Here is a 19,085-nt window from a genome sequence, read left to right as displayed (position 1 = left end):
CAGTGTATCCGATGAAACCCAGGCGACCGCTTTAACGACTAGGCTATCGCAGCGAACATTATAACATAACATTCCAAAACTAGGCTAAGATTTTCATGTTTAGTTATTATTTAGTGTGTCACGTGATCCTATGTACAGCGCACAGGTAAAAATGTTTGATCGTGTGGTTTACTTGGACAGGTGACCACGTTAAGCGTTTGACCGCCAAGCCTTTTAAGAGCTTCATCTTGCTGCTCACTGAATCATATGTAACAAATGTCATATGTTGGATGCAGGTTTCTCCTTTACGACGTTGTTCGAGAATTGTCAATGAATGGGTACCCGGTAGGATGAGATTGGATGTGTCCAACAGGCACATTGTGTTGTGTACTGAGCTGGCAATGAATGGGTACCCGGTAGGATGAGATTAAATGTATTTCACAGGCACATTGGGTTGTGTACTGAGCTGGCAATGAATGGGTACAAGTAGGATGATATTAGATGTGTTTCACGGGCACATCGGTTTGTGTACTGAGCTGGCAATGAATGGGTACCCGGTAGTATGAGATTGAATGTGTCTCACAGGCAGCTTGGGTTTTTGTATTCCCTCTGGAAATGAGAATGCAAAACAAGGGCGGACTGATAATAGTACTTCAACAGAAGTAATGATATAGCACACTGATCATGCTTTTGGGTGCGGATATTGCGCATTATAGGTATATAAATATGACGTCATCGTATTATAGCCTGACTTTAAGTTTGATATATTCTGTCACATGTGCTACGTCTTGGCAGCATGTATCAGTTGTATTTGTGTAAGCTGTTATAAGGAAATTAATATCTTTGTCACATGATCATAAATCCCTGAATAAATATCTCAAGGCCTAATATCCTAATTGTATTCCAACACACCGCGCCAGCTTTCTACCAGACCGGTGCTATATATCCTTTAACGCATGTAACGAACCGTTCTGATAGCCACCTTAAGCCTCGACATTGTACACGTCTACGCCAAAAGCACCTGTTTCAGTGGTGCCTACTTAATCGTGTAATAGCTTCCAGAAACTAGACTCCTTTGTGTCCGAATTCGTCGTTAGAAGACTTGCCAATCAACCGAAAAATCCCCTTTTGAAGGGTCGTCGACATTACAGATTGACCCCCGATTTCTGACATGTCTTGGATTTGCACGCTCGGGGTTTTAATGTGAAGAACTTGTCAAAACATACATGGGGAGATGTTAATTTTGTGCATGACTGAATTCTACATGAGAAACGATAGATGTATTCATATTTGTCTTAGTGGGAATATTCCTTTATAATATACAATAACACCAAGGGAATTGTACGATTGTATGAAGGAATTTAGGAGATCTTTTTAAGATTATGAAAATCAACATGCTGCGAAGTCCCTTGTTTGTCGTTTGCCTACCGTCAGTACCAGTGGTATGCAAATCTTTTATATATGGCTTTGGTTTACAGGTATTGTTCCGGGTGGCATGTTTCATATAGAAATTTGTTTATTCCACGAACGACATTGCATAGCCAAATCTGTTTTGGAACAGTCTCTTGGTTTCGGACTGAAGGACACTTCTACGGATAATCAATTTGCAAATTATGCAAGAAAGCTTCATAAATAACGACTATATAGGCTTATGTATAAATGTGCCTCTTCCATTTCCGTTTTTATAATTAGATCTAGCATTTTTATTCTTTTCCCTATTTTTCAAAAGATATACGTTTAACGTAGTCTTTTTAAAAGTCATTTTGAAGTCCTTTTAAAACTAACTATATTTTCTTATATTTGTGAAGACAGTTGTGCGAATGAAGTGAGTGAGTATGGTTTTACGCCGCTTTTAGCAATATTCCAGCAATATCACGGCGGGAGACACCAGAAATGGGCTTCACACATTGTACCCATGTGGAGATTCGAATCCGTTTCTTCGGGGTGACGAGCGAACATTTTAACCACTTGGCTACAACACCGCCCCTCACAGTCTTAAAGCCGTCGGTGATTTGCCAAAATGCCACGTAAATATAACTGTGAGAGGCAAGTTTAAGACCTCTACAACTTTGGTGAAACCCACGAGCACCACCATGGCTATATCTAATCAGGTCGAACCAGGATTTCAACCAATAGCACAGCTTTCTTGAGCGATCAAGGGACGTAACTCCACATCGTGAATTGTGGCACATTAAGCGATTCGTTTACCCGTGGCTACACTTAGAGGTTACCGTTACACAACACCAAATGTTTTTTCATAGACTGCTATAGTAACGTAATATTTTTTAAACAATCATCCTGGCAGTCAACAGCCATTCAATGTACACATGGGTAGAGTCTAGCCTTTATACAACAATAACAACACAAATTCCGGCTAACTTAACCAGAAGATTTTCGGAGCACAGAAAGCTGAACACATGAACCCCAGTTCCGCACCAAATGTCACCTACTGGAAAATATCTGTACACACAATACGCATAAGTCATGGTGAAAAAAATGACAGCACTAAATACTTAAAATTGTGGTCAGTTTTAATTACTGGATGAATGTGCTTTTACAAATCATAAAAACTTACATTATTTCATCCAATCACAGCTGTCACATGTCTCTATCTCTTCAGATGTTTAGAACCGTCGTTCAGGGAGCATGTGATTCTGATTTAGTGTAGTGGAACCTAGACATATGTTGCTTTAACGCCTGGTTGATGTGTAATTGTACACAGCATAAAATTATAACATAAAAATATCTGGTTCCTATCTTACGAGGGATATATCTTAATCAATTACAGTTAATTATCACTTTAAAGCATTTATATAGTCACAATGTGATCAACTCATCTGTCTTTAGTTATCTTACCTCAGTATTAATAGTCATATCTCCTATCAGGGCTGGGATTTAGATAGGTAACCGATTCACACCTCACAAACAAACGTTTGTAACGTTTACGGGAGTCACGTGACTGAAGGTATATATCCCCTGTCCCGATATGTCAATCATGTTGTTATCTCTTTACCATGTCTTAATTTCATGACGTCATTGCCACACGGAGTCTCGCGAGCATTGACTGTCAGTCCGAGGGTCAACAAGCAGTAACAAAACGTATTCTTTTAGTATCCCGAAACGAAATAATCCTGGGATGTTTATCACCGATCTAACCCCTGTAACAAGTGCGTTTGGGTATATAATAACTGTATTTTGCATGTAAGGTACATATATCAAGCCAGACAATCTGTGGCCTTTACAAATCAGTGACTTGGTATTTAAACATTGGGTGATCTTCATTGATAAGGTATCTGAATAATCAATGATAGCAGAAATAGTATCAGTTAAAGCGGTGAATCACCCGCAGGAGACAGGTTTGTCCGTTTTTATTTTATCGGTTTAGAATTTGATTTTGTAGGTAGTTTGTATTTAAAAATACATTATTACAGAATGCATTTGTATTTTAGAGTAATGTAGTTACTTTGTTTAACCGCAAAAAGTTATTACTTCTGTACACAGACCGACGCTTGTCACATCATTTGCGGCATTAACATTAAGTGATAGTTGAATTTGTAATTAAACTTTTAAAATAATGACCAATGAATGAGACGTTTCAAGACGCCGTATCGCTTGTTCAGAGTGAATAGAGCATAACGCTGCTTTGAACAGCATTAATTCCAGTTATATTTCGGCGTGCAGCTCTATCATAGAGGAGGGCCCCAAGTGATGCAGGTCTCAAACGTTTACCACAGTAACGTATACGTTGCTGACAAACATAAAACAAAACCGGGAGGACAGGGATTCGAATACACGATAATATGTCTCTGGAGCGCTCAAGGGAATGCAACTCTGAAGATTGAATTGCCTCTCCTCAGACGTCTAGCCGCGTTCCTGTTCTGTTGATGTGAGTTTACCACAAGCACAGTAATGGTGCTGAAACCCCATCTGCACAGCCACTTACAGCGCATTAAACTAACGCTCCTGTGAATATTTGGTAGGTAATATGTAATTGGTTGTTTTTTGGTCTAACGCCGCACTCAGCAATATTCCCCAGCTACATGGCGGCGGTCTGTAAATAATCGTGTCTGGACCAGACAATCCTGTGATCAACATAAGGAGCATCGTTCTACGCAACTGGGATAATGTGACATGTTTCAACCAAGACAGCGAGCCTGACCACCCGATCCCGTTAGTCGCCTCTTATGACAAGCATGGGTTACTGAAGACCAATTCTGACCCGGATCTTCACGGGTATGGTGGTAATATATACAAGATACTAGTATACAAACTGCATAGTTCAGTATAGTGTTATATAAAACCATATTTTTTCTCTTCCAGTTCGACATATGGAGTCTGATAAAAAGACCTATGACGGCAAACTCCTATCAACTAACGGCGCGATACCGCGTCAAGAGCGCCCCAGTGCGACGCGCAAAGAGCGGCGTTGTGACGCGTCGACGACGACGTCTTGAATCCCGTGCTGAGAGTGAGGGGTGCGAGTCCATTCACAGCATCACGACTGCCACGGACTGTACCTTCTTTGATCTGGACAAGGACTTGCCGGACGACTTCTTCGATCAAGATGGTTGGTTATTGTACAAAATCATGATTACAACAGTGATATATACTTAGATATAACATGTTAAATTGTTCTAAGAGTTCTTATAGTTCTTAAACTATCGGCGTAAAACCATACTCACTCACTTGATCGTGTTTTTTATGATTATAACATAGTCTATGGTTATAGCAGCTTCTGTAAGTATAGCAAATTTTAATGATAGCCTGTTCTTTGGAAATAACACTTTCAATAATTACGTACGACATCTTTATAGTCATAAGATTGATATAGTTAAAGTTATCAATAATGTTGAAATCGTTAAAACCAACTCATTCACACACTCATTCACTGGCTACTACTGATTCTTAGTTTACAACATTTGCGAAGGAAGACAACATAATAACATTATCTATTATTGCCGAAGGGTTTGCCATCGATCTTGAACTTTATTCTCCATATTTTGCGCTCGTAGTAGGATTTATTTGTGAAATGAGAGGATTGCTTTTCTTTATCCGGGAAAATCTGTTTATGAATATATAGAGATTAGATCACAATTTTCAGCATGTCCCTTACTCCGAATTGTATTTAAATGGGTGGTAGTACTGAGTTATAGTTATAAGCTCTTCCGGGTTGCGTCCCTTTGGTACACCAGAAACCGGTTCGTAGCGATTGTCACCAGGTGTGTCAGCGTCTTACCCATGCTTGTAGGGTGGCATCAAGACGTAAAAATCTGACAACGGCGTTAACCCCAACTCACTCACTACTATGTTGTGCCACTGTAGGAAATACCAAAGTATCTGAAATTCTACAGTCACGCGCTACTGCTTTTAACCTTTGTCCGGTGCAAATCACAATGCGTAAATGCACAAATTAAGAAAAGTCAATGAAGTGAAAGCAATAGTTAGAAAAGAAAGTTAACCAACGTATGGGTTATTTATGTATTGGCTTTCAACACGCTGGCTGGAGACATTGCACTAAGTAGCGCTGTGTTCACAGGCCAATGTCAGGACGGTATATGAATGGCATGACTCATATTAGTTAAATGACCAAATAAATATTTAAGTTGCCGTTTGAAGAAAAATACACTGCAATTTCAGTATAGATCTAGAAGCTAGTTTACTAGAATTCGTAGGTCACCGAAGCCCGTCATGATGTCAGATGATGCAGCGTTTGATCTGATGTGCTCTTCATCTGGTAATATGTGTGTGTAGTCATGTATGTTGTGGTATAACATTATCTTTGTTCTGTTTTGCATTTTAGGGTTCTTTATATGTTGTTTTTGTTGAACAACGCTGCACTCAGCATTATTCAGGCTATATTACGACTGCATGCGTGAACCAGACAAGTCAGTGATTGACATCGAATTAGCAGTGTGCATCGAGCGATGCAATAGGAATACGATGACATGCATCTCCAAGTCTTTAAGCCTGACCGCCTGATTCCTTTAGTCGCCTCTTACGTTAAGCATGGGTTGCTGAAAACCAATTCTAACCCGGATCTTCATGGGTCTCATAGAACGGTGGTTAACTGTAGCATAGTCGCCGCGACACGTTGACACGACACATTTCTATATGTTTCTATACATACATACAATGGCAATGCGACCAATCCATATCCTTACATTGCTTCAGATGACGAGGCAGACTCGCCCCGACGACCCCAGAGTATCGCTGGAACCCACAGTCAGAAAATGTACCTGCGTACGTGCAAGGCGATGAGGATCACCCCAACCAACTACGTATTTCGCCACCTAGCGGAGGAGAAGATGGACCTCAAGCACCACCTGCTGGGACCGGAAGGAGCAAAGGCATGCGCAATATCACTCGTTGTAAGTAACCTTGACGACGACATTGTGGCTTGGGAGAATTATAATGGAGAACATATCTTACTTTACGTTTGAATGGACATATGCGTACCTAGATATTCTGAATTAGGTTTAAATATATTTCCCGAAAATCAATCTGTAAAGCTGGGTAGCTGAGTGGCTACACTCGCACACTGAGCAGTCGTTTCCAATTTCTTTGCACGAAAACCTTTCAAGTTACGTCCACTGATGTTTAATTTTCAAATATGTGTCACTGTCGAATCGGTAAAGGTGTTTATTTCTGCACATATCGTTTCGTGTTCTCAAGGAGAATTCCACCGTCCAGAGCCTTGACCTTGAAGACAACGCAGTAGGAGTGAAGGGGGCGGGATATATCGCCGAGATGCTCACAGAGAACAGCTTCATCACGGAACTGGTTAGAACCAACGTTGTTGTTTGTGTTTAGTCATAATGAGACTTATTTCTGACATGGCTGACGAAATAACTGAATTCAAGAATCAATGTTCTTTTAGACTTTCACAGATTCTTTCAGGAAATGGCAGTTGACAGTCCAAAATTTATACTCTTTGATAATGGGGTTTGTTTTTTTAAAAATACAAAAATTAGAAAAGAACTACGTCTCAGTGATTAGTTTGTATTATGTACTTTACTCCTCTTTTTAGTTCTATGACCATTACGGGGCGGTGGGGTAGCCTAGTGGTTAAAGCGTCCGCTCGTCCCGCCGAAGACCCGGGTTCGAATCCCCACATGGGCACAATGTGTGAAGCCTATTTTGGTGTCCCCCGCCGTGATATTGCTGGAATATTGCTAAAAGCGGCGTAACATCATACTCACTCACTCTATGACCATTATACTAACTGTAACTGTAAGTCCAAATTCACATTTAGCTTAATCTATTTAGAAAATCCCCAGAACCCCGGCGAACCATTTTGGCATTCCTTTTATGCTTGAAAATGAAATTATAACATGTTGTTGCTATATATCCTTCAACGTTAATGAAAAATGTACCGATTTTGCGTCCCTGATTAATACTAGATGAAATCAGGAGAAATCATTTCTCATGGGAAAGCCTTCACGCCAGTTAGTACACTTGGGTGAATAGATTTCGCAATGATAGGATTGCTCAGTCATATAACGCTGTGGAAGTGAAACAGTCGTGATTTCGAACTGCATATTCTTCCCGTTTATAATCAATTGATTGTCGTTCATATGTCCATTGCTTTCAACAATACACTTCTATAACATACTTCAATGTGGAGAGCCCTCACATACAAAGCTGAAGTGCTTTAATGGCCAGGGGGGCGGAGTAGCCTACAAGACAAAGCGTTCGCTGGTAACGTCGAAGGTCCAGGTTCCACTCCCCACATGGGTACAATGTCTGGAAGCCATTTCTGGTATCCCCCACCGTGTTACTAATACCATACTCACGCTCTCATTCACTGAAACCCCATCTCACGCTCTCATTCACTGAAACCCATCTCACGCTCTCATTCACTGAAACCCCATCTCACGCTCTCATTCACTGAACCCCATCTCACGCTCTCATTCACTGAAACCCCATCTCACGCTCTCATTCACTGAAACCCCATCTCACGCTCTCATTCACTGAAACCCCATCTCACGCTCTCATTCACTGAAACCCCATCTCACGCTCTCATTCACTGAAACCCCATCACGCATTCACTGCTCTCATTCACTGAAACCCCATCTCACTCTCTCATTCACTGAAACCCCATCTCACTCTCTCATTCACTGAAACCCCATCTCACGCTCTCATTCACTGAAACCCATCTCACGCTCTCCATTCTCCCCATCTCACTCTCTCATTCACTGAAACCCCATCTCACGCTCTCATTCACTGAAACCCCATCTCACGCTCTCATTCACTGAAACCCCATCTCACGCTCTCATTCACTGAAACCCCATCTCACGCTCTCATTCACTGAAACCCATCTCTCACGCCATCTCCCCATCTCACGCTCTCATTCACTGAAACCCCATCTCACGCTCTCATTCACTTCTCACGCTCTCATTCACTGAACCCCATCTCACGCTCTCATTCATTGAAACCCCATCTCACGCTCTCATTCACTGAAACCCATCTCACTCTCTCAACCCATCCCATTCACTCTCTCATTCACTGAACCCCATCTCACGCTCTCATTCACTGAAACTCACGCTCTCATTCACTGAACCCCATCTCACGCTCTCATTCACTGAAACCCCATCTCACGCTCTCATTCACTGAACCCCATCTCACGCTCTCATTCACTGAACCCCATCTCACGCTCTCATTCACTGAAACCCCATCTCACGCTCTCTCATTCACTGAACCCCATCTCACGCTCTCATTCACTGAACCCCATCTCACTCTCTCATTCACTGAAACCCCATCTCACGCTCTCATTCACTGAACCCCATCTCACGCTCTCATTCACTGAAACCCCATCTCACGCTCTCATTCACTGAACCCCATCTCACGCTCTCATTCACTCACTGAAAAACCCCATCTCACGCTCTCATTCACTGAAACCCCATCTCACTCTCTCATTCACTGAAACCCCATCTCACGCTCTCATTCACTGAAACCCCATCTCACGCTCTCATTCACTGAACCCCATCTCACGCTCTCATTCACTGAACCCCCATCTCACGCTCTCATTCACTGAAACCCCATCTCACGCTCTCATTCACTGAAACCCCATCTCACGCTCTCATTCACTGAAACCCCATCTCACGCTCTCATTCACTGAAACCCCATCTCACGCTCTCATTCACTGAAACCCCATCTCACGCTCATCATTCATTCACTGAACCCCATCTCACTCTCTCATTCACTGAAACCCCATCTCACGCTCTCATTCACTGAACCCCATCTCACGCTCTCATTCACTGAACCCCATCTCACGCTCTCATTCACTGAAACCCCATCTCACGCTCTCATTCACTGAAACCCCATCTCACGCTCTCATTCACTGAACCCCCATCTCACTCTCTCATTCACTGAAACCCCATCTCACGCTCTCATTCACTGAACCCCATCTCACGCTCTCATTCACTGAACCCCATCTCACGCTCTCTCATTCATTCACTGAACCCCATCTCACGCTCTCATTCACTGAAACCCATCCCCATCTCACGCTCTCATTCACTGAAACCCCATCTCACTCCTCTCATTCACTGAACCCCATCTCACGCTCTCATTCATTCACTGGATGGAGGATGGAGGAGGAGGATGGATGGAGGAGGAGGGAGAGGATGGATGGAGGATGGAGGGAGGGATGGATGGAGGAGGAGGAGGAGGGAGGAAGGAGGGAGGAGGATGGAGGGAGGAGGATGGAGGAGGGAGGATGGAGGAGTGGATGGATGGAGGAGGATGGAGGAGGAGGGAGTGGAGGATGGAGGAGGAGGAGGAGGGAGGGAGGAGGAGGAGGAGGAGGAGGAGGAGGATGGAGGATGGAGGAGGAGGAGGGAGGATGGAGGAGGAGTCATAATTAAAGCCGCTGCTCATACACACCTAAAAATGGACACTCGTCATCACTTTCCGTAACCTGCAAGTTATTCGTCTTTTCACGAAATAACACGAATTTGTCACGAATGAAGCACCGAGGTTGCTGCGTGAACCATCATTGGAACCAATATAATGACATAAACAACATACCCGTGAAGGTGCGGGTTTGAATATTGATCTTCAAGAACCCATGCTTGTCGTAAGAGGCGACTAACGGGATCGGGTGGTCACGCTCGCTGACTTGGTTGACACATGTCATCGGTTCCCAACTGCGCAGATCGATGCTCATGCTTTTGATCACTGGATTATCTGGTCCAGACTCGATTATTAACAGACCGCCGCCATATAGCTGGAATATTGCTGCGTAAAACTAAACTCACTCACTCACATAGACAACATTAATATACAAATGGTCATCTCCTTTCACTGCATGACCGGAATTAATCCGGCTCCGTTTCTGAGTCAGTCACATTCGAACAACGGCGCATTCTCGGATAAATTACGGAAAGTCGAGATCGAGACGTAATGGAGATTATTTCCTGAGAAAGTGGAGAAACGGGTCACGATATTCAGACCTGGTTTGATGTGAATTCCATGTCGTAGCATTGTTGGTTCAACCGAGATCAATATACGCTGTCAATTTGAACACAAATCGCACCTTAACATACAACATCCAGTGTTCTCATGACGATTTGGTTCACTTGCATTCCATTCGGATAAGGTGCAAATTCTATGAATAAAATATCTTAAATGTATTTTTGTTTTGCACTGGCGTTCGCGTCCCTAGGTTAATTACAGGTAGATATCACCTGTTGATGGTGATTACATGTGACAGACACACGCACAGTCTAGGTATATTACATTTCAGTTACCGACCCCATCCGCATCCATAATGTATAGTAAACAGATCGTGTTGGAAATGGGGAGAATTTGTTTTGATAAAATTAATTATTGCGACTGAATTGTGATAAGACGATACAAAATAGTTTCGATGTTTTTGGTGGTTTGAGGCGAAAATGTTTTTGTGTTCATCGATTTGGGTTTTCAACGCATTTTGTCTCAACCCGTTTGTATCTGTTATGTTTTCTTTACACCTGGAACCGATGTCTTACCTGTGACGTTCATTAACATAACACGGACATTAAGCCGGAAGACATACCTGTTAACTGCTTTAACACGTTAGCTCATTAATGAGAACCCCAAACAGAACATTTACCTTTCGCTGATATATAATTCATATGCATATCTTATATCAAAGGCCTTGGTGTAGTACAGTAGTAAATGATCCGTTATTTGTTAAAATCTGCATAAATATTCCAATATATGGTTATTAATATTACTTGGGGTACTGCTAAAATTGTACAATTTAAATAAAGTTATGAAACTGTCTTTGAAGCAAGGTTTATATAAGGTAAAGCTGAGGATCCATTTAAACTATTGGATACTGACGTCAGGTTCCTCAAGTCATAGCCCTCAGGATTAGGTTTACACGTCTTGTGTAGAGCTGTTACTTTCATTAACGTGAAGCCAGATATCTAAATAAAACACGGAAATCCTCATCCATAAACGACAATTAAGCACGATGTAAAAATTATTTTAATGTCCAATCCAACAAATATATTCTATGTTGTCTTGACACGAGTTCGAATCTCGATTGTGTTTTGCGTCACATAAATTTTCAACTGAAAAAAAGAAGATTCCTTCGTGTCCCTTTTGAATTACTAAGTCCTAATGTAGACTGTGTATAATGTTGCTCTGGTGTTTGTTTTCAGGAAACAACCTACAAGAATATGACGGAGCGTTGTTCTCCAATCTCATTGAGGTAAAGGTTTAACGACACAGTGAACCCCTCCAATCCGGACGGCCTTGATACAAGTGAAATCGTCCGGCTTATTAATGTGCGGATTAATGATTTGTTTATGTAGTAGTAATATTCATATGTACTGTCGTGCAAAAGAAAGTATACACACATATTTGAGTGTGGTTAGAAGTGGAACAAACAAGGAATGATTATTCTATGGTAACTGATATGGATATCACAGCTGTATTTTGGACCTTATGTTGGCTGTGTTTCGGCGACTGTTCCCAGGCATGTAACAGTTTGATAACGTTTCTAATTTTCAAGCGAATATTTTTCTCGCCCAACTCTGACAAACGACTTCACACCAACGTCGGTGTTTCTGGTTACGCTCATTTTTTATATATATTAACATTTAGTTGTTTCTGTTACAGGATTCACAGAACCTTAAAGAATTGAAACTGAGCCACAACTGCTTCTGTGAGATCGGCGGTATCACCATCGGCGATGCTCTTGGTGAGTTTAATCAGAATATGTTGGAGAGTGAGTGAGTTGGGTATAACGCCGCTTTAAGCAGTAGTTCAGTTATATCATGGTTTTACAGCTTAATATGGGAATGAAGCCCAACATTTACCACTCTTGTGAAACCAACATGCACAGGTATGCTGCTGACAAACCATGGCCAAATGACCGAACCGGGATTCGAACCAAAGATCTTAGGTTTCTGATCCGGCTAACAGCAAATGTGTAGGTTCGAAATCATTTATTTGGTTTGATTACATTTTTTATTTATGACCTATAGTTCTCCCTAAGACCACGTGTAACGCGGGACGAACAATACTGCTTTTATAAAGGCAAGTATAGACAGAAGCATCTATATTAAACGAATTCCACTGTATGTAATCCATCAACATTAACTGTTACGGGGTACGGGATACGTGTGTTAACTTCAGAAACTAATTTTCACATATGCAATCTAATGTATAAACATAAATGTGTCCTATGAAACGAGCCTGATAATTTCCACCAGGGCACCGCTTCAAAAAGCGAACTTAAGGTTACCGTTGGCTTATGTAAGTACAACCAGACATTATTGAGAATTTAAGATTGTATTTTTTTTTTTAAATTTCACTCATTACTTACGTATTAAATGTGAATATTAGCAGAACATAACTTTAGATTCAAAGACAGATGAACAGTTAATATTTTCTCAAGTCACCATGGGCAGCAATGCAGGCTTCAATGCGGCGGGGCATACTACTGATCAAAGAAGTTAGAAAGACGTGGTCCATGCTGTCCCAATATCGGACCACCTCTTCTTTCATGTCAGCAATATTTGTCAGATTTTTCTTATTGACACTTTCCTTCATAAGTCCCCAAACATTTTCTATTAGATTTAGGTCAGGGCTATAGCTTGGTCATTCTAATAATATCATATTTTGGGTCCGAAACAAGGCCTGTGAATGCTTTGAACGATGTTTTGGGTCGTTGTCCTGCTGGAAAATCCAAATATTTCCATAGAACACGTGAGCAGATGGAAGTAAATGTCCCTCGAGAATATCTGTGTACCGCTCACTGTTCATATTCCCTTCAAATACACAGAGGGGCGTTGCCCCTAACACTGATATGCCACCCCACACGTTAAATTTCGGACTGTACTTTGGGCGCTGATACAAAGGTTTTTAAGTTTGTTTGGTCCAGAATTTCAGTGTATTAGAAAACAGCCACACAGAACTTTCATCTGAGAAAATCACATTGTCCCAGTTAAAATTTCTATGCTGTAAGCACCAGTTCAACCTTCGCTCCTTTTGTTCAGGTTTCATGATCGGTGATGGAATTCCTCGATTTTTCTGCCAACCACTTGCGTGCAGCTCAGTTCTAATTGTCTCCTTACAGACAGCCACAGTTCCTCTATCAATCATATCCAGCCTTAAGTTTTCTAAACTCATTCGTTTGTTTTTAGAAACAAGAATACCAAGCCGCCTCCTGTCACCGACAGTCAATTTTCTGGGCCTACCTGCGCCTACCTGATGCTCAATGCCATATCCATTTGCAATATTTTTCAAAACACGATAAACAGTGGACAAAGGGATGCCTGTTCTACTTGAAATCACTTTAGCTGATCTGATGTCCTTGTTAAAATACTCTAAAATCAAATTCCTCTTCTCTAAATCATCCATACTGAGGATCACTGAAAATGTCGTTTGCTAGCAAGTAAACAATGGGGGATAACTCTTCACAAACCAATAAAAAAGGATTAACGAAGTTGTCTCTCTTGAATGAAACCAATCACTTGATAGCTGGTCAAGGTTGTTTATATTAGAAATCCATTTATACATATTCCTAAAATTCTCAATAATTTCTGGCCATAGTGCTCTGTGAAACGAGGCCTACAATTCCCACCAGGGCCCAGTTTCACCAAGCCGTTTTACTGCTACGCCTGGCTTACGTAACTTCCGGGCTCTAAGACTATAGTCTGAGATTTTGCTTTGAAGACGGGAACCTGGGGCTCTTTTCACGAAGCAGCCTGTACTAAGGTTAACCTAACTCCCATTCTTTAACATTGCACTAAGGCTACCTTAGTGACTTACGATCACATTAGCGCTTTGTGAAAGGAGGCCCTGGGCAATACATTTTGAGCATTAAGGTTTCTCAGTATCTAGAAATGTTTTCAGGGTGGAATGACACGATAGAGTTCTTGGACTTGAGCTGGAATCATCTGAGACGGTCCGGAGCGACATCGATTGCTAAAGGAATTGGCGTGAGTAGATATCTGACGCTTGACTAACCATGGGAAATAATCAGCGAAGAGCATCATTTGGTACTTAAGATTAAGTGTTAATAAGTGCGTCTGTATCGACCAGACCAGAAATGTCTGGCCCTCGTTAGATCTGCCCTCCATTAAGGAAGCCAGACTGTCATTATGAGGACAATAGCGTTCCAGTTAGGATATCTATATAATTTCTGGGACAAGACATTATTGGTGTTTTAGAATTATGCTTGTAATAAGTTAGATTAGTGTTCTTTACAACCGGAAGAATCAATCAAGAAAATGTTTGTAATTAAACTAATGATCAAGTCACCAAGACTAGTTATACTACTCTAGATAATAACTAATCTAGAAACAATGATAATGCTATGGTCCGTATGACTAGTTCCAACTAAGGCCGCGCGGAGGCTGACACACAACGTTTATGTAATTACCACCAAAAAGGGTCTTTCGGCAAAAATACAGTGGTGTCAGACACTAACATTACTCTTAGCGACTGATCGGGTGGTCGTGGTATATTTTTGCTGAACGCAATATCTATAGCAGAAATACACAGTGCACTTAAGTATTTCTGTGTTCTGTAATTATTCTGATCAGTCAATGATTAGTTATCAAATCCTTATTATCAATGGTGCTACGATGTACTGTGAACATAGAATCAACACTGTCAGTCAAATATATCTTAGTTCCATAGTATTTGTAACACTGATAAATCCCCGTTCTTCTAGATCAACAGTGGGCTAAAGGTGCTGGACTTGTCCTGGAACGGCTTCTATCTGGACGGATGTAAGGAGCTCGCCAACGCCTTGGAGAAGAACTCGACTCTGGAGGACATCAACCTGTCATCCAATAGGATCAACAAACAGTGTCTTCAGGAACTCTGGAAGGGGCTCAAGAAGAACGAGACACTGCAGAAATTACGGGTGAGTATACTCAGTATAGATCCACAAGGTTTATATTGACTTGACTTGGAGCACAAGTGTTTCGTGAGCAGATACAAAATAGTGACATGGATAGGTATACAAGAGTTGTATCCTTTTCCCCAAGAACGAATACAGTAGGTCCACAAATGTCAATTAATAGATCAACCAAAGATGCACGAGAAAGTCCACAAAGGCACATCAGCAGATCCATAAATATGCACGAGCTCTGAAAAGATCTATCAGTAAATCCACAAACAGAAGGTCCATCAAAGATGTCATCACAAACATTAGTTGACGAGTCGGGGCGGTGGGGTAGCCTAGTGGTTAAAGCGTTGGCTCGTCACGCCGAAGACCCGGGGTCGAATCCCCACATGGGTACAATGAGTGAAGCCCATTTCTGGTGTCCCCCGCCGTGATATTGCTGGAATATTGCTAAAAGTGGCGTAAAACCAAGCTCAGTCAGTCAGTTGACGAGTCACTCGAGACACTCGAGAGAACACATCGTTTTCTGTAAATCATTGTAATTCACATTGTATATTCCAGCTGTCTGACAACCCCATCACATCCAGTGGAGCCTACTTCCTCCTCAATTCACTGAGAGAAACAAAATCATCCGGACTAAACTATGTGGACCTGGGGGTAAGCATACCATTGATTATCTAAGTCATACAAGTGGTAACTGAGTCTTTTTAGTGGCCACTGAACGTGGATAGGACGATGAGGACGTTTGCCGTGATTTGCATCTATTATAGAAATAGATGGCTCTCAGTGTGATCCCTTTGCCGAAGCACGCGCCTTGAAAGATAACATGACGGTCGCATCTTGCAGATGCAGTGTTGCTTCCCCTGGGCGAGTTAGTGTCCTCTGATCACTGGCTCTAAGCATAGATTCGGCTCAATTCAGTTTCTTTCAGGAATATATGCTTCGTTAAACGTCTGCCTTAAATTCGAGATTTAATCCACGATAAAAGACATGACAATAAATTGATAATGACAGGAACAATAGGCTAAATAGGTCATTTCCATAAAATCAGACAGGTAAGCACGAACATCTCTCAGGTTGTAGTACGAGCGAAGCCCAAAGTCGCCATATTTGACAGAAAGGGGTCGGCGGCATGGTGACCAGTCGATCTGAGACGCTGCAATACCCTGTAATAATTTGCGTCGTGCCCGGATCCTATGATCGGTTCGTTATGTTTCTTGGTTTGATAGCAGTAGACCAAACTGTCACCCGTTAGAATTGATCTTCAGCAACTCATGCTGGTCGTAAGAGGCGACTAACGGGATCGGGTGGTCAGGCTTGCTGACTTGGTTGTCACATGCCATCGTATCCCATTTGCGTAGATGGACGCTTATCACTGGATTGTCTGGTCCAGGCTCGATTATTTACAGACCGCCTCCATGCATGTATATCTGGAATAGTGCTGAGTGCGGCGTTAAACAACAAACAACCAAACGAACCACACAGCGCCACTTTGGGCCAGATAGCAAGTCGTGATGTAACGTTAACCAAATAAACCAAAGTCAACCATTCACCTTTCCAGACGCAATGCGTGGAGGGGCCGTTCGTGACGATGTTGCAAGACATGCAGGAGCAGCGGTCCCTGCAGATGAAGTACGGTGCTGTGTGGGACCAGTCGATGGAGGCGGAGGATGACGAGATGGACCTGGTGGACGAGAACCCTGTCCTCATCTTGATGGAGTTCGGCAAGCTGCTGGGACTGAGGTTAACAGACCTCTTCTGTATGATGGACAAGGACAACAGCAAGACGCTGACTAGGAAGGAGATCAAGTGCGGGTTATTGGTGGGTCATAAGCTCAAAGTGACAAGTTATAATCCTGATTCCCGAGGATGATACAGTATTCAATAATCGTGAAATTAATGATAAACTCACTCTTCCGAAATCCTGTCCGGGATATATTCAGGATATTTCGATTTAGGTCTGTGCTTCAAAACACATAATTCTTTTTGTTATGTATGGCATTTGTTTAAAAAAGGGATTGTGTTATTTAGCTAGTGTTAGTATTAGCATAATTTTCATCACGTAAAAAAATGGGTTTTACGTGAATATTTCGCTCAGACAACAGGTGAGAGCTGCTTGTACTAGTCCAGACATTTTATAGTGCTAGCCCACTGAGATACTGCCGCAGTCTGTACTCCACTCAGACACATTATACTGACTCCGCACCTTTAAGACAACATAATAATGTTAGGCGGAAGTAAAAACATCCAGTCATTCCATTTTTAGACCTACGCTTAGGCTATGAATATACATACATTTTAATAGAAAAAAATAAGTTGAAAAATTGAAAAGGAGCCCCAGTGAGATGGGAACATGAGGTAAATGTAGACTTCATTTGGGTTTTCGCAATATAGAACGTGCTGGGCGGAATGGAAACATTATGTGGTTTAGAGACTCTGAGACTATCCAACATTGTACTCTTTCAGGAGTGCAACATACCGCTGTCAGAGAAGGCCGTGGACCACTTGGTAGAGAAGCTGGATCAGGATGGTGACGGGGAGATTGACTATGGGTAAGACGTCAGACCATCAGGCAGTGGGGTAGCCTAGTGGATTAGGCGTTTGCTCGTCACGCTGGGTTCGATTCCCCACATGGTCACAATGTGTGAAGCCCATTTCTGGTGTCCCTTGCCGTGATATTGCTGGAATATTTGTTAAAAGCGGTGTAAAACTAAACTCACTCACTCACGTCAGACCAACTGTTGTTACTTTGTTGTGCATCGCACTAAGCAAAATTCCAGGTATATGACGCCAGTCTGTAAATAGTTGAAGGTGGGTCAAGTAAACCAGTGGCTGATGACACGGGCGAAACCGAAGAATTTACTGTCGACAGTCCTGCTTACAATTGTGAAACGTATATTATTGTTTTACTAGCTGATCCAATCTATATATGATATTGCTGACGAAGATCAACAATGATCACTCATCCATTCATAAATGGCGCTTAAATATACCTTGTATCCATTTACAAAAGGTGATTGGTTGGTCAGATTCAGACACGTCGTTCCGTGATGGTCACGTCGATTGTCATAATATCTCCGGTTTGCCTGGTCCGGGGAACTCTCACACTGCTTGCCCACAACCCCAGTAAATTCATTCACATACAGTAATTGTACATCCATCTTCTCGTTGTAGAGAATTAACAGCTGGGCACCAGCAACACCGACGGAAGTTGACGAAGACGATCATGATGTCGCGAGAACGTAACGTTGACATGGAAGACACAGATGTGGGCCGTGTTCGGAAAAAGCTACAAAAGCTGATGGCGAAACAGCTCGGCGGCGCCATCTTGAATACTGGATTCAGTACAATTACAGATCTCGCGAGAAAAAACGGGAAAGTTGTTGACACGAAGGACAAACAGAAGAAGGCAAGGCCTTCCCAAAAACATAAGTGATATTATGTTGATATTACAGAAAAATATTGATATTATGAGTGCATTTACAAAAGATTGTGATATACATACGCAAACTAAGTATTGGATACAAAGGAGCCAAGAATTATCTTATGTTAAGTGATTTAAAAACGGAATGGATAAACCTGAGAATGAGATGATGGCCAAGTTGTTGGTGTAACATTCGGCTCGGCTCAATCCAGTGAGACCTCGGCAAACACTGACAAGAACCCATGTTGAAACTAGGCTTTGATGAACCTTATATGACTGTTCAAATTGCTTCCGTTTTCTTTTGTATTCAAATTAAAGTGAAATATCATTTTC

The 19,085-nt window shown here is 41.9% G+C and overlaps 1 protein-coding gene across 1 annotated transcript in view; it reads left to right on the top strand.

Annotated features, from left to right (window-relative positions):
- Positions 1-19,085, top strand: part of LOC124288123 (leucine-rich repeat-containing protein 74A-like) — a 30,794-nt gene extending 11,709 nt beyond the window's left edge. Inside the window, exons 2-13 of the mRNA XM_046724722.1 lie at positions 4,300-4,546; positions 6,151-6,347; positions 6,652-6,759; positions 11,252-11,255; positions 11,628-11,677; positions 12,088-12,169; positions 14,329-14,414; positions 15,152-15,346; positions 15,890-15,985; positions 16,890-17,150; positions 17,795-17,880; positions 18,503-19,085. Of these exons, the coding sequence (XP_046580678.1) occupies positions 4,300-4,546; positions 6,151-6,347; positions 6,652-6,759; positions 11,252-11,255; positions 11,628-11,677; positions 12,088-12,169; positions 14,329-14,414; positions 15,152-15,346; positions 15,890-15,985; positions 16,890-17,150; positions 17,795-17,880; positions 18,503-18,764 (1,674 nt within the window). The 3' untranslated portion in view covers positions 18,765-19,085. The remainder of the gene's footprint in view (positions 1-4,299; positions 4,547-6,150; positions 6,348-6,651; positions 6,760-11,251; positions 11,256-11,627; positions 11,678-12,087; positions 12,170-14,328; positions 14,415-15,151; positions 15,347-15,889; positions 15,986-16,889; positions 17,151-17,794; positions 17,881-18,502) is intronic.

The sequence above is a fragment of the Haliotis rubra genome, unplaced genomic scaffold (genome assembly GCF_003918875.1).
Source record: "Haliotis rubra isolate DU_JTF1 unplaced genomic scaffold, ASM391887v1 Scf1, whole genome shotgun sequence".
NCBI classification, from domain to species: Eukaryota; Metazoa; Mollusca; class Gastropoda; order Lepetellida; family Haliotidae; genus Haliotis; species Haliotis rubra.
Note: the sequence above shows the minus strand (reverse complement) of the source record. Positions and strands in the feature narration are given on the sequence as shown.